At 43.6% G+C, this 13,408-nt stretch overlaps 1 protein-coding gene across 1 annotated transcript; it reads right to left on the bottom strand.

Annotated features, from left to right (window-relative positions):
* Positions 1 to 4,068: 4,068 nt before the first annotated feature.
* On the bottom strand, positions 4,069 to 12,945 carry LOC129343716 (phospholipase A2 inhibitor NAI-like). The gene is made up of 5 exons (XM_055000091.1): positions 12,848 to 12,945; positions 10,165 to 10,278; positions 8,432 to 8,590; positions 5,417 to 5,566; positions 4,069 to 4,475 (listed from the first exon to the last, which is right to left on the bottom strand). Exons 1-5 carry the CDS (start codon positions 12,894 to 12,896, stop codon positions 4,318 to 4,320), a joined length of 630 nt encoding a protein of 209 aa, XP_054856066.1. The 5' UTR covers positions 12,897 to 12,945; the 3' UTR covers positions 4,069 to 4,317.
* Positions 12,946 to 13,408: the final 463 nt, after the last annotated feature.

Raw genomic sequence — 13,408 nt, 5'->3', positions numbered from 1 at the left:
CTCAGCTAAAGAGCTTTAAAAACCCAAGCAGAGAAACTCCACTGCAACACCCGGAAATGAGCTCAGTGGGATACAAGAAGGACTTGTACTCAAAACAGTACATTTTGCTACTCTTGGCAGCAACTGAAATTTTCTTCTAGCACTCCATGAATTTTTGGCAAACATCCTTTCCAGACTCTGCCCCAGGTGCTGTTTCTCCATACTGGATATGGGACCATAAGCAGTCTGATGCAGATTGTGTTGTATAAATTACTCTGTCCGTAAGGCCAATTAAATGATGTTTGTCTTGAATAACACTCCCACTCCTTTTGATCTACAGTTGAATCGAAAAATGAAAGTGGCTTTTCTAAAGTAGGTTAATAGAAAAGGTGTGTGGATTGAGAAAATTTTCATTTAAGTTTCGCACCCGCTATTTCCAAACAAACTGTTTACCATTAGTGGTGTTTTCGGGGAGGGGGGGGATGCTGATTTTGCTCAATTCATTTAATTTTTTTGTTATCATGAGATTGCACCAATGAGACCTTTGAGGCTCTTTGGGGCAGCTGGTTTTTGTTTTAACAAGCAGCAAATTCGCACTGACCACAGTCCTCAATCTAAAGCACTGATCCACCGAATTTCATTTTCTAAGTGATGATAGTGCCAATAAATTATTAATCTTTCCATTCTGATGTTCCCTTTTGCTGCCAGGTTTCCTTGTTCACCTTTCTGGAAGCCACTTTAACAAAATGAAATCATGATTTCCAGGTGTATTTCTGGCTCGTTTGTCACAAGTGCGAGATGATAGTGCTACTGGAACAAAAGTGAAGAGTCTGGAGGAATGGATTGTTACCCTTCAAGAGATGAAAGAAGGAGAAGATTTCATCAACCAAAGCCTTCAGTCTCTGCAAAGGGATGGGGACAATAAAACAAAATATTTTCCTAATAAACCTCCTCAGAGAGCGACAGCACGAGCCAGAAGGCACAGAGCAAGATGGCCTGGAGCTGAGAAACTGATTCCAGGCCTTGCGGCTGTGGCAGACTCACTGGGACATGTACACCAACAAGGAGCAGAAGGAAGCATGGAGCTACAAACAAATAACATTTGAAGGAAAAACAAAAAAAACCTTGGTGATTGGTGACTCTGCTGAGAGGTATAGAATGCCGTGTGTTCAGGCCTGACCCCAGGGCCCGAGAGGAGTTGCTTGCCGGGGTGAAGATCAAAGATATCAGAGACCAGATGACCAAGCTAGTCAAACCAACAGACTTGCACATTGGTGTCTTGCCCCCATGGCTGCAAGATGGAGAAGAGAGACAAGGAGACAAAAAGGAAAGAAATCCCTAAAAGGATTAGTCTGCCCTTCAAAGGGATAGTTCCATACCAGATTTTTTAAAAGATGGAAAGATCCTGATCCTTTTGTATCAAAAGACTTGGAGCGGAGTTGTTTTCCACTGCCCCAGTAGCTTGGACCAGAACGAACAGATTGAAATTAAATCAAAAGTGTTTTCACATAAATATTAGGAAGAACAATCCTTTTTTTAAAAAAAATGTTTTTATTGGTGAGTACATAGTACAGATTCAATACATACACTCCCCATCCTACCTAATTTATTTCAACCCCCACCCTTTCTCTCCCCCTCCTTATAGACTTCCAACAGCTTTCCAACCCTTAACCTATCTTATTACTTAACTTATTTTCAATTATATTCAATCCTGACAGTTAATGCGGTCCCTCAATGGAACAGGCTTCCCTGGGGAGTTAAGGGCTCTCCTTCTTTGGAGGTATTTAAGTTGAGAGGGCCATCTGACAGCAATGCTGATTCTGTGAACCTGGGAAGGGCTGAATCCACATGCCCTTGGCACGTCCCAGCATTGCGCTATATGTTCGCTAAACACCCGGAAGTATAGCGTCTTTCTAGCGCGATTTCTGAAGTGTGCTAGAAACACACTATACTTCCAGGTGTTTAATGAAAACACTGGGAAGCGCCAAGGGCATGTGGATTCAGCCCAGATCATGAGGGGGAGGGCAGGAAAAGTCACATCAGTGCTTAGTTCTCATGGCCTCTTCTTACATGCCCAGGGTAAGGCCAATCGCCACATTGGAGTCAGGCAGCCATTTTCCCCAGGCTAGTTTGGCTAGGGATCCTGATGGTGTTTTGCCATCTTCTGGGCATGGAGCAGGGGGTCACTGGGGCAGCTGGGGGGGTAGTTTTGAATTTCCTGCATTGTGCCGGGGGTTGGACTAGATGACCCTAGAGGTACCTTCCAATCCTATGATTCTATGATTTTATGACAGTGAAAAGCATTTCTTACAACTATTTTTAATTTTTTTAAAAAAGGTAATTCAATCTACCCGGAGGTGCTCTGGACTGGACCTAGGAACTTATGCTTGCAAAGCAGTTGAGGAATCCACTAAGACAACAGATGTTGAATCAAGGGACTAACCAGGAGAGATGTATGTGCCACAGAGAGGAGCTCCAGGGCAGCACCTGGAAACTGGCTCAGAGTGGGACCACAAGTGACGCCTGACACAGGTTGGACACTTGCCAGCTTCCCTCAAGTTTTGATGGGAAATGTAGGCAGCTTGGAGGAATGTTGGACAAGTGACAGTTGAAAAGTCCATTGGACAGCAGTCGGAAAGTCAAGCTGCAAGACCAGGATACCTACATTTCCCATCAAAACTTGAGGGAAGCTGACTAGTGTCCAACCTGTGTCAGGCATCACTTGTGGTCCCGCTCTCAGTGGGATATGGGAAGGGCTTGTAATCAAGATTATGATCAGAATCATTATGATGGTGTAGAAAGTCGCACTCCATGAAAATTTGGCAAGCATTTTGATAAAGATCAGAAACATTTTATTATACATGTAGTGACAGCGGCAAGAATTCTACTAGCATTTTATTGGAAAAGACCAGTAATACCCCAGCAGGAGTGGCTAATAGCGAAGATAATGGAGAATGCGGAACTAAACAAACCAAGTTTACTAATGGTAGGACAAATGGAAGAAGACTTTGCTGCACCATGGACCCCCTTTTACAACTGGATGAGAAACAAATAAAAAGACTCGAATGTAGTAATTATATGAAGGCAATATTGTAATTTCTTACTAGCAATCACAGTTAAATGATGAGCAGTGTGGAAAATGTAGATAAGCAGAGTGCTGTTTCAAGCAGAATGTATGATACTTTTGTCTCTTGTTCTCCCTCTTTCTCCTACCCCTAATGGAAAAACTAATAAAAAAATGAAAGAAAAAAAAAGAAAATTTGGCAAGCATGTTTTGCAGACTCCATCCCAGGCACTGTTTCTCCAGACTGGATGCTGCACCATAAACAGACTCAAGCAGATTGTGTGGTACATCATATAATCTTCTCTAGGGACAAGTCAACAACGCATGTCTAGAATTACCCCCTCCCTTCTGCCCCCCGCCACTTTGGTGTACAGTAAAATCCAACCACAAAAGCCTTCGAGCAGCTTTTCTAAGGTAGGTTTACAGTGCAATGCTAAGCAGAGTCAATGGGATCAGGTGTGTGAAACTTTGCTTAGACCTGCACTCTGAATGGCTCTTTTTAATAAAGTTTTTTAAGGTCATTCCTCATCTTGGGAGTCGTCTTCTCTGAGGGCCTTACAGAGGGCTGGGGGATCTTGTGCCAATCACTCTCTCCTTTTTTTTTTGCCAATCATTCTCTCCTGTCCTGCCTCACAGGGTTGTTGTTGTGAGGATTAAATGGAGGAGTGGAGTGTGATGCATATGGCCTTGCGGTCCATGGAATAATGGCAGGACAGAAATGTGCTCCAAATAGAAATATAGCCAAGCATTCTGTGGTCCTTGATGTCCTTTGAATCCCATTTTATTTTATCTCCGTGGTCCCCGCAATAATCTCTTGGAAGTTTACTTTGAGCTGGTGTGGGATCTTCTGCCGCAGCATCACAGAGAGTGGCTCAATTCGGTCACTAATCTCCCATTTGCATGAAGCCGGACTGGGTGTACAATAATACTCAAATTCCCATTTCTTCTATCTGTATCCCCCCTTCTGTCCCCTGACACATGAATCATCTAAGAAACACACACACAGAACATGCTGTATTTGACATGCCAATTTATTTGGATCATTTTGATTGCGACTCAGTGGAAATGTATCCTGCTCATGAGCTTCAGCCTCTAAACCCCAAGGTCTTCTCTCCCTCCCAGCTTGTGCCCCGCACCTCCACCCGCTACAGAGAAGGCAGCCCAGGAGTCCTAAATGTCAGCCCTTCCGTGTGCCAATCACTTGGTCCCCAACTTCCTCTTTCTTGTCCAAGAATGGTGGATTCCGAAGAAGAGAGGGATGTGGACTCTCCCATCTACACTGTCAAGTATTCAATGCCGTCGATACACCGAATTCCTTTGATGTTGAATTTCGTTTCACCAGACGATACACTCTCCATTGGAAATCTAGCAGTGCACATGCTTGGTGTTCCACATCCTTGGATAAACATATTAATTGCATACCCTAGAAGACCTGAGAAAGAAAAAACACAGTAACATCAGTCTATTTTTTCAAGGTCCTTGAGAGTGGCATTGATCAGAATTGCAGCTCCCAAAGCCAAAAATTTCCGACCAGATGGGGATGTTTCTCTTCCTTAATGGTTCAGTCCTATACTTCCAGGCCTCCAATGAATTTCCTACTTTTTGTATTCTTTGTAAGAGTTTCATCAAGGCCCAGGCCCCTAGAGAGGTAATGCTGCCAAGGGGAAGGCAGGGGGTCAGTCGGAACTCAAGGAATGGTTAATTTCCAAAAATCAGACAGGGAACCAGTCCTAGGTCTGCCGCAGCCTGTCTACGGGCATTTGGAATTTGACCCTTAAGAGCTGCATCCAAGAAACCAGGCATGAATATCAAAAGGAAGAACAGATAGAAACTGATGCAGAGTCTTTACTTTAAAAGATTCAGTCCCTGGCATACTCCGCTGGACCGAAACAGCTATTGTTTCATGGACTTTACTTCAAGCTCACAGTTGTCAGTGATTTTAAAATATTTAATTAAAGACCATGGAGAGCTTCACCATAACCACTGAGTAGCCTCCAAGAGGAGCGCAACCCAATTGACTTACATTGTCATACACAAAAGGTAGTGCACATACTTAGAGCTAGTTTGATGTAGTGCTTAAGAGTGGTGGGACTCTAATCTGGAGAACCAGGTTTAATTCCCCTACTCCTCTGCTTGAAGCCAGCTGGGTGACCTTGGGTCAATCAGAGCTCTCTCTCCTACCACACAGGGTGGTAGTCGTGAAGATATAACAACATACTGTTTAAACCACTGTGAGTGGGCTTTTAGTTGTTCTAAAGAGTGGTATATAAATTTAATGTTGTTATTATTATATTATTAACCATTCTGGCTCTCAATCGAAAACACACACATGCACCAATCAACTCTGTGAATATGGAAAGCAATACTGCTCACTTATTTTCATCTCTATGACTCCCTCAACACATTTCGTCTCATCACCAGTGCAGATCATCACTTTCCCCCCTTCTGTGCAGTTCTCGGAATCCAAGTCAAAGCAGGAGGGGCATAGTATCTGATTGGGAGGATGTTCCACAGGCTCTGACACTGCAAAAATCAAGACAGTATATGTTCCATTCCACAGTTCCATCCCACTTTTTCTTCGTTTTTTAAGCAATTTCATTTACAAATCAAAATGAACAGAAACATAAAAAGGAACAAGCCAAAAGCCAGGTTTAGACAAAAGCAGTGCAGTCTCAATAATCCAAAGAACTGTAGAAATCAGAGTGAATAGGGAGATCCAGGTTAAAAAAATTCCACATAGTCATGGTGGATCTAGTGAAGGGTCCCCAACAAGGTGCCCAGGGGCACCATGGCATCTGCTCAGTGTTTATAGAAAGTGGGTGGTGCCAAGGAGGGCTCTTGCCCAGCAGCCCTTCAGATTTGGCACTGAAAAGCTGATTGTATGTGTGTTTATATGTTTTATTGAACTATTATATATATTCTATTAAAGGTTCTTTTAATGTTCAAATATTCCAGTGTTTTCATTTTCACCGCTTTGGAGATCCTCTTTGAGTGGAAAGGGAGCATAAAATGTTTTAAATAAATACAAAAAATAAATGAGCAGTGGGAATTAAAATAGCATTCTCTCAGCTGTAGCAGCAACAACAGCGTTTGTTTTATTCTATCTTGCCTCTTTCTCAGTGTATTTTTTAATTAACCCTCTTCTCCTCTGCACTTGGGCTTCCTCTGGATGTAAGCCTTTGCCTGCTGTGGAAAACATTTTGCGTTCGCTCCCACTAGCTGCTGTATCACAGTGGTTAAGTGGTTCGGCTGCGAATCAGCACTCTACTGGTTCAAATCCCACTACTTAGAAATTATTTATTATAAATGTGCACAAATAAAGGTTAAAAACAAATTTAAAACATAAGGCTTGGATGGCAGGCTACGTGCGTGTGAGACAACTTGCTAAAGCATTCTCAATGTACTGGTAATGGTACAGTGCAATGACCAACACAAACAGTCCATGGCACAGTACAAAAACTGACTTGACATGTTTCAGCCCTAAGGCCTTCCTCGGTGGCCAGTTGTAAACTATTTATAATCAAACACACTCAGACATACAGAAACCAATCCTGAAATGTCCCCTGAGTTTTATCTAAAGCTCTAGCATTGTGTGATAAAATACAAATGTTGCAGCAGACCTGGACTGCGCTCATGCAATGCTCTTCATTTGTTATTGTACTCTGAGGCTTGGTTTCCAATGCATAAGGGTGTGTTACATCAATTTGCCATAGACATAGGGTCAAGCTACAAGTGACGAATGACCAAGTGGAGAGCAAGTGAATGGAAAGTGAACAGGGAAGAATACATGTGAGTCTGTCGTATGGTCGAAGGCTTTCACGGCCGGAGAACGATGGTTGTTGTGGGTTTTCCGGGCTGTATTGCCGTGGTCTTGGCATTGTAGTTCCTGACGTTCCATTGTAGTTCCTAGCATTCCACACCCGGGGAAACTCTTACAGGATGACTCAGCTCAACCCCACCCCTCCTGAGTAGATACAAAGGACCTACATCTTTTCCACACTGTGACACTGAGAGATCTCTGTCTTTTGGTGCTACATCTCTGAAGATGCCAGCCTCAGCTGCTGGCGAAACGTCAGGAACTACAATGCCAAGACCACGGCAATACAGCCCGGAAAACCCACAACAACCACATGTGAGTCTGTTCACTTACCAGGCAAGTGTCATTCGTCACTTGTACCTTGACCCATAGAGTGGCAGATTGTACCATACCATGGTCTGTCTGTGTACCATTGCACAGTACCATCATCTGTACACTGAGAATGTTTTAGCAAGTTTTAGCATACACATGTAGCCTGCCTCCCAGGCCTTAAGTTTTAAACTTGTTTTTAACCTTTATTTGTGCACATTAATAATAAATACTTTCTAAATATATTTTATTCTAGGTTGTAACTTGACCCCTCTATTTTTTCCCTTGCTTGTTTGGGTTGAGTTTGTGGGGACCTTTCCCCACACCCCCTTTTTCTTCCTTGTCGAATCCCACTACTGCCATGAGCTCAATAGGTGGCCTTCGGTCAGCCACTCGTCTCAGCCCCAGCTCCCCAACTGCATTGTGGGAGTAATAATAACATTAACTTGTTCACTGCTCTGGGAAGGGCACTAATCTGTCTAGAAGAGCAGGATATAAGAACAGTTATTATTGCCCGCAGGCTCTAAAAGGATATAGACCCTCGTTCTAGTAACTCTCAGCCTGAACTACCACACAGCATGGTTGTAAGATTTATTGTTAGAAAGAAGAGGAACATTTGGTTCCCTTAAGTGTTCTAGATACCTCTGCCATATCATTTCAGAAATAAAGTCGACATTTTTGTTTAAGGTCTAGCAGTTGTAAGCAGAGGTGGGCTAAACCAGTCTCAAGAGTGCAGGGCCGGATTGAGGGAGGGGCAGGGGGGTAGTCTGCCCCCAGCGCTGCCGAGGAGGAGGTGCCAGGCGCAGCTGCCAGCCACTGGGAACACGTGGGTGGCAGCACGGGCGGCCTCCCAGCCCCCTGCACTGCCTTTTGCCTGCCCTGCAGGACAGGGGGTGGCCAGCCACCCCTTGTCCTGTGGGGCAGGTGAATGGTGTGGGTGGCCTCCCAACCCCCCGTGCTGCCTCCACCAACTCCGTAGCACACCAGGACACCCGGCTTGCTGCACAGGCAGCACGCTCCACCCTGTGTGATGAACTCACGGAAGTGACATCATCACGCAGCACCGGGAGCGACTTGGGTTGCCCTGGGCACCGGCAATCCTGGATCCAGCCCTGCAAGAGTGAAGGACTTACCTGTCCCATAACAAATGTCCCCAAGTGGGGGCTTTCGTTTTCCCTGTAAGAATAAACAGCAAACATTTCATATAAAGGAGAGCTTTCCCACAGATATAGAAGATTTTGAAGAAAAATCCAGCTACTCACGAGAGACATTCACGTTATTGCACTTGTCACTGAAGCAGCACTCACGAATGGAACGGAAGCGCCCACCCTCTTCTGTTTGCATGCTGAATTGGGTGTCCAAGCAGTCTTGGGTCTTACCACATCGCTTGGCAGGAATGAGTAATTCTGGTAAGAATTCGCCTGTGAAAAGGAATATCAGATAGATATCCTTTCTAGTTTCTTAGACCGGCAACATTTCAAGACAATCATCTTTGCTTACCTTTCTATGCCAGAATTTTGAGGATATGGATTGTGGTACTTAACGTTTTTGCTTTTAGACAAAAATCATTAAAATGCTGGATGCAGCATTGTTAGTATCTTTGAACATTGATCTCTAAATTGTGAAAATAGATCCAGTGGTGAACATTTTCATAACTTCATTTCAGCCCCAAATCACAGCCTCCGGGATATCTTTTTCAATGGTTACATCAAGGAGTGCTACCCCATGGCTGCAAACTTTGAGAGCTTCCTATGGGTGGAGCCTGTGAAAATTGCATCAGTGACTCCAGATGCCATTTGGGATAAAAATTTGGAAATGACATGATGGTCTACTGCAATACTGAAGAAGTATTTTAGCTGCAACAGATCAGGGCCAAACTATTAGCCGAGAACAGCAACTTCTGTCTAATTCTCAGCAACTTCTTGAGTGGCAGGATGCCATTTCACACAATGTACCTACTCACAGCTCCACTTCATTTGCAAGCGGTTGGGGCAGGTATTCCGAGCATGATGATGTTGTGTCACCTTTGCTCTTTGACAAGAAGTTAGCAGAAGAGGGAGGAGTTGTGATCTGGGGTGTGTTGCCCGTTCTAAATTCATTCCCATTTCCCCAGGAAACTAAGGATTCTATTGTGGAGGACAGATCATGAAATGAAGACAGATTCATATATTAGAAGGTGTTACTTAGTGGTGGTTCAGTCATGCATGTACCTTGATTGATCACTCCTCCTTTGAAAACTCTTGGCTGAGAACTGCAACTTTCACACACACACACACACACACACACAGGGCCAAGCTACAAGTGACGAATGACACTTGAACAGCAAGTGTATTTCTCCCTGTTCACTTGCCCTCCACTCAATCCACTTGCTGTTCAAGTGTCATTCGTCACTTGTAGCTTGGCCCACAGTCTGTGCAATGTGCGTGGCATGTGAGTTCCCTAGTAGGGGTTCAGTTTGTATGAGTGCAGGGCCCAATTCAGACTGGGGCCTTGGTGTGCAAGGAAAGGGGGCTTCAGCCTTCTCTCCCATGCCATTTTCCTGACCTGAAATGTCTTCAGGGTTCTTCTTTTTTCCTTACCGATGCTCCAACTGATTTCGGGGGGGGGGGGGTACACAAAGGTTTCATTGATGGGGCAAATATGACTCCTTCAAAGTCAATCAAGTTCAGGTAAATACTATTGTCAAAGAGCGTAAGCAAGCTCTCCCCCTGTGCCATAGCCCCGATCCCAAATGAGCCCTCGTACATTAGGGAATTGAGTCCCAAGTGGGGAAATGGCAGGCGCATGTCTGACAGTCCTCATGGCAGAGTTGGACCTGGCCCAAGAACTGTGCATCCTGCGGTTAGGGGAGCTAAAGCTCTGCAATTGAAGCGGCAGATGGAATTAACGTGAGGTGAGATCAAATTCTGCAGTGCCTCATTTATGTTTACAACATACCCTTTTATGCCAAAGGGTCTACTTGGACATGCCCATTGGGGAAGTTCTTCTCACTTACCCATTTTGACATTAGATACGGCCGAAACACAGGCATCTTGGTCATCTCGGCAGCTCTTAATTTTTGGTGTTGCGCACTCCTCTCCCGTACAGGAATAGCATTCCATCAGTGCCACTGCAGGCAGGAGAGAGATGTTGATATTGGTCGCAAAACCTCACTGCTCTCTGTGTACGTCGCACTATACTTGACAAATAATATGAACATTTCCAGACAAGAGACTCCAATGATACAACATTTTTTTGCTGTGCAGAAATTGGAATTTTCAAGGGGGGGGGAGAGAATGAAAGGTATTCTTCAGCTGTTTCAAGGTGGTTTTCCGTGATGGTCAGCATGATGATGGAATTGTGTGTGAAATTGCCCTTGCAGCTGAGGGCCAAGCTACACATGACGAATGACACTTGAACGGCAAGTGGATTGAGTGGAGGGCAAGTGAACAGGGAGAAATACACTTGCTGTTCAAGTGTCATTTGTCAAGTGTAGCTTGGCCCTCAGATTCTAGAGGAAACAGGGAAATTGGCTTTCTCTCCTTTGTTACCCATGGTTTCCCTTTCCCATCTGTTGTATATTGAAGCCCCCCGCCCCTAGGCACTGTATTCTCATGTTACCCTCAGGATTCTCTGCTCACTCCGTTTTATTTTTTCTTCTTTTGAGGAGCATGGATAACATTGCTGACTTAAAATGCAATACCGTTTTAAAAAGGTATTAAAGAATCATTCTATATAGGTGCAGATGCACTTCCAGACGATTCCCTACCCCATGTCTAGAGGGTAGGCTGGTGTGTGGATGATTATCTTTTGTTAAAAAAAATTCCATGAGAATGGGTAACACTGCATCGGAATAATGTAAGAAAATTTTAAAGCCTGTTTTTTTAAAAAAACCCATGTACACAAAGAGGCACCTCCAGATGATCTCTTCCCCATTCTCCCTGCCTGAAGACTGAGCTGTGGTGATTCTCTGCTCTTATGCTTATTTCTGCAAGAGCTGCAAGGGACTGGTGCCTTGCAGCCTTCAACAATGCAAAGAGTAGTTGACTAGCGCTTAACCCAAGTCCTACGATGGAGCTGCTTTCCTCTGGGACTCTAGAATCTGTTCCAGCTCATATCTTGGAAACACTATTTTTAAAATGGTTTAAAATAAAGCATAGGTTTTTGGTGGATGGAATGAACAGAATTGTTAATTAGCCTGTGCACTATCGAAGATGATGTCATGTGGACGCATGAAAAAAAACGCGTGCATTGGATGGCTGCAACTTGGAAAACACTTTGTGTGAAAGCCACCTTGGTGAGAAAAGGGAACTGCGCCTATTGGTTATGTATCTGCACTTCAATCCAGCTATCCAACCATCCATTCATCCCATCAACAAAACATGGAAGAAGACGAGAGAGCCAAAAGGCATCCAGTGTGATGAGAATAGATGAAAGCAAACAGAAGAATTTAGAAGTGCCAGAAGAATCAACTTGCCCAATAAGACAGAATCTCCCCGCCCCTTCTGTGAATCAGATTTCCAGAGGAAGCTGATATTTAAAGTATTTTGTTATAAAATTAAATATAGAGAGTTTTAATATTACTTAATCAGGAATTATCTATAGGCTAGATGGCCATCTGACAGCAATGCTGATTCTTTGAACTTAGGCAGACCATGAGAGGAGAGGGCAAGAAGGCTTACATCAGCGCTTAGTTCTTGCGGCCCCTTCTTACATGCTCAGGGTAATGCTGATCGCCACTTTGGGGTCATGAAGCAATTTTCCCCAGGCCACTTTGGCTAGGGATCCTGATGGCGTTTTGCCATCTTCAGAGCATGCAGTAAGGGTCATTGGGTGTGTGTGTGTGGGGGGGAGGTAACTGTGAATTTCCTGCATTGTGCATGGGGCTGGACTAGATGACCCTAGAGGTCCCTTCCAACCCTATGATTCTATGATTCTATTCTTTTATAATTCTTTTAAAATATTGCTAATTAAATACAGTGAGATGTTGGCAGTAAAATGTATTGTATAATGCATTGGCCTCTTCCAATCCTGACCACATCTTGAACACCCACAGAAAGGCAGAGAAGACTTAAGAAAAACTTAGTTTTCAGATATGGTTTGAGACATTTCTCAAAAGAATACAAGGTAAGTACATTGCCCATTCACAAACGCAATGACAGTTTCTCTGATTACTTTATGTTGGTTTAACATCAGTAATTGAGTGTGAAATACCTTGTTTCAGTTTAATTTAATCTATTGTACATTGGCAGTGATCTATTCAGCAGTTAACTACATTATAATCAATCCGTAAATCTTTCAGATTCCACAAACCCCTCTATAAGGAAGGCACTCTATTGCAACAACATGAAAATGGGTTTGGCCATGTAACTATGACGCTTTGCAATGAATAAATTTGCCATTTCATTTGGGATTAATGAATTTAAAAATAAAATCCAGCTGTATCCTAGGAAACTATAATGTTCACATTTTACTTTGTATGCCTCCTTGAGTACCTCTGGAGAAAAGGCATCTCACAAATGTTTTAAAGGAATAAAATTAACAAAAAACTCTAGGTTGTTTTCCACAAGCCCATGTGGAACTAAAGAGACAGTGATAAAATTGTACCTTGATTAAAGTGACTAAATACCTTGAAGTTACTGTGGCCTATTCCCTTCAGAGGCAATAAAAGTTCCTGGCGTTCTGGTTTTTAAACTCACCTGGAGAAAAGAGGCCAAAAAGGAGACATGTGCTGAGGAGTGCCTTCATACTAAAGAGGAGAGGAAGAGCCAAGGAGGACTCCAAGCAGAGGGAACAAACCAAGGCAGCAAATGTTAGACCAAAGGGCTCACCTGGAGGGCTTTATAAGCCAGAGAAAGGAGCTCCAGGCAACACCTGGAAACTGGCTCAGTGAGATATGGGAAGGGCTTGTAAACAAGATGGTACATTTTACCACTCTTGGAAGAAACTAATTACTTTCCGCTTCCACAACAGGGCTAATCACTGATAAAATAAATTTCACCATCAAGCGACTGCAATGCATCAAAGACTATAAAGACTTTACAGGGTTGATAGGAGAGTTCAAATCCCTCCCTTCTGTGGAGTCTTCCATTAAAGATTTTAGATTTTTCTGCAAATCTAGGAATTTTTCAGGTGTGTAAGAAGATCTGTCTTGTCCATTCATGGCTCCAGTTTCTGGATTTAAGCATCCTCAAATAGCAGCCACATAGCTATCCTACCAGATAATTCTCTTAGCATCTTTCTGACGATGCACATGGATC

Source organism: Eublepharis macularius, chromosome 15, assembly GCF_028583425.1.
Source record: "Eublepharis macularius isolate TG4126 chromosome 15, MPM_Emac_v1.0, whole genome shotgun sequence".
Taxonomy (NCBI): Eukaryota; Metazoa; Chordata; class Lepidosauria; order Squamata; family Eublepharidae; genus Eublepharis; species Eublepharis macularius.
The sequence above is the reverse complement of the archived record's forward strand: the minus strand, read 5'-3'. Positions and strand labels throughout refer to the sequence as shown.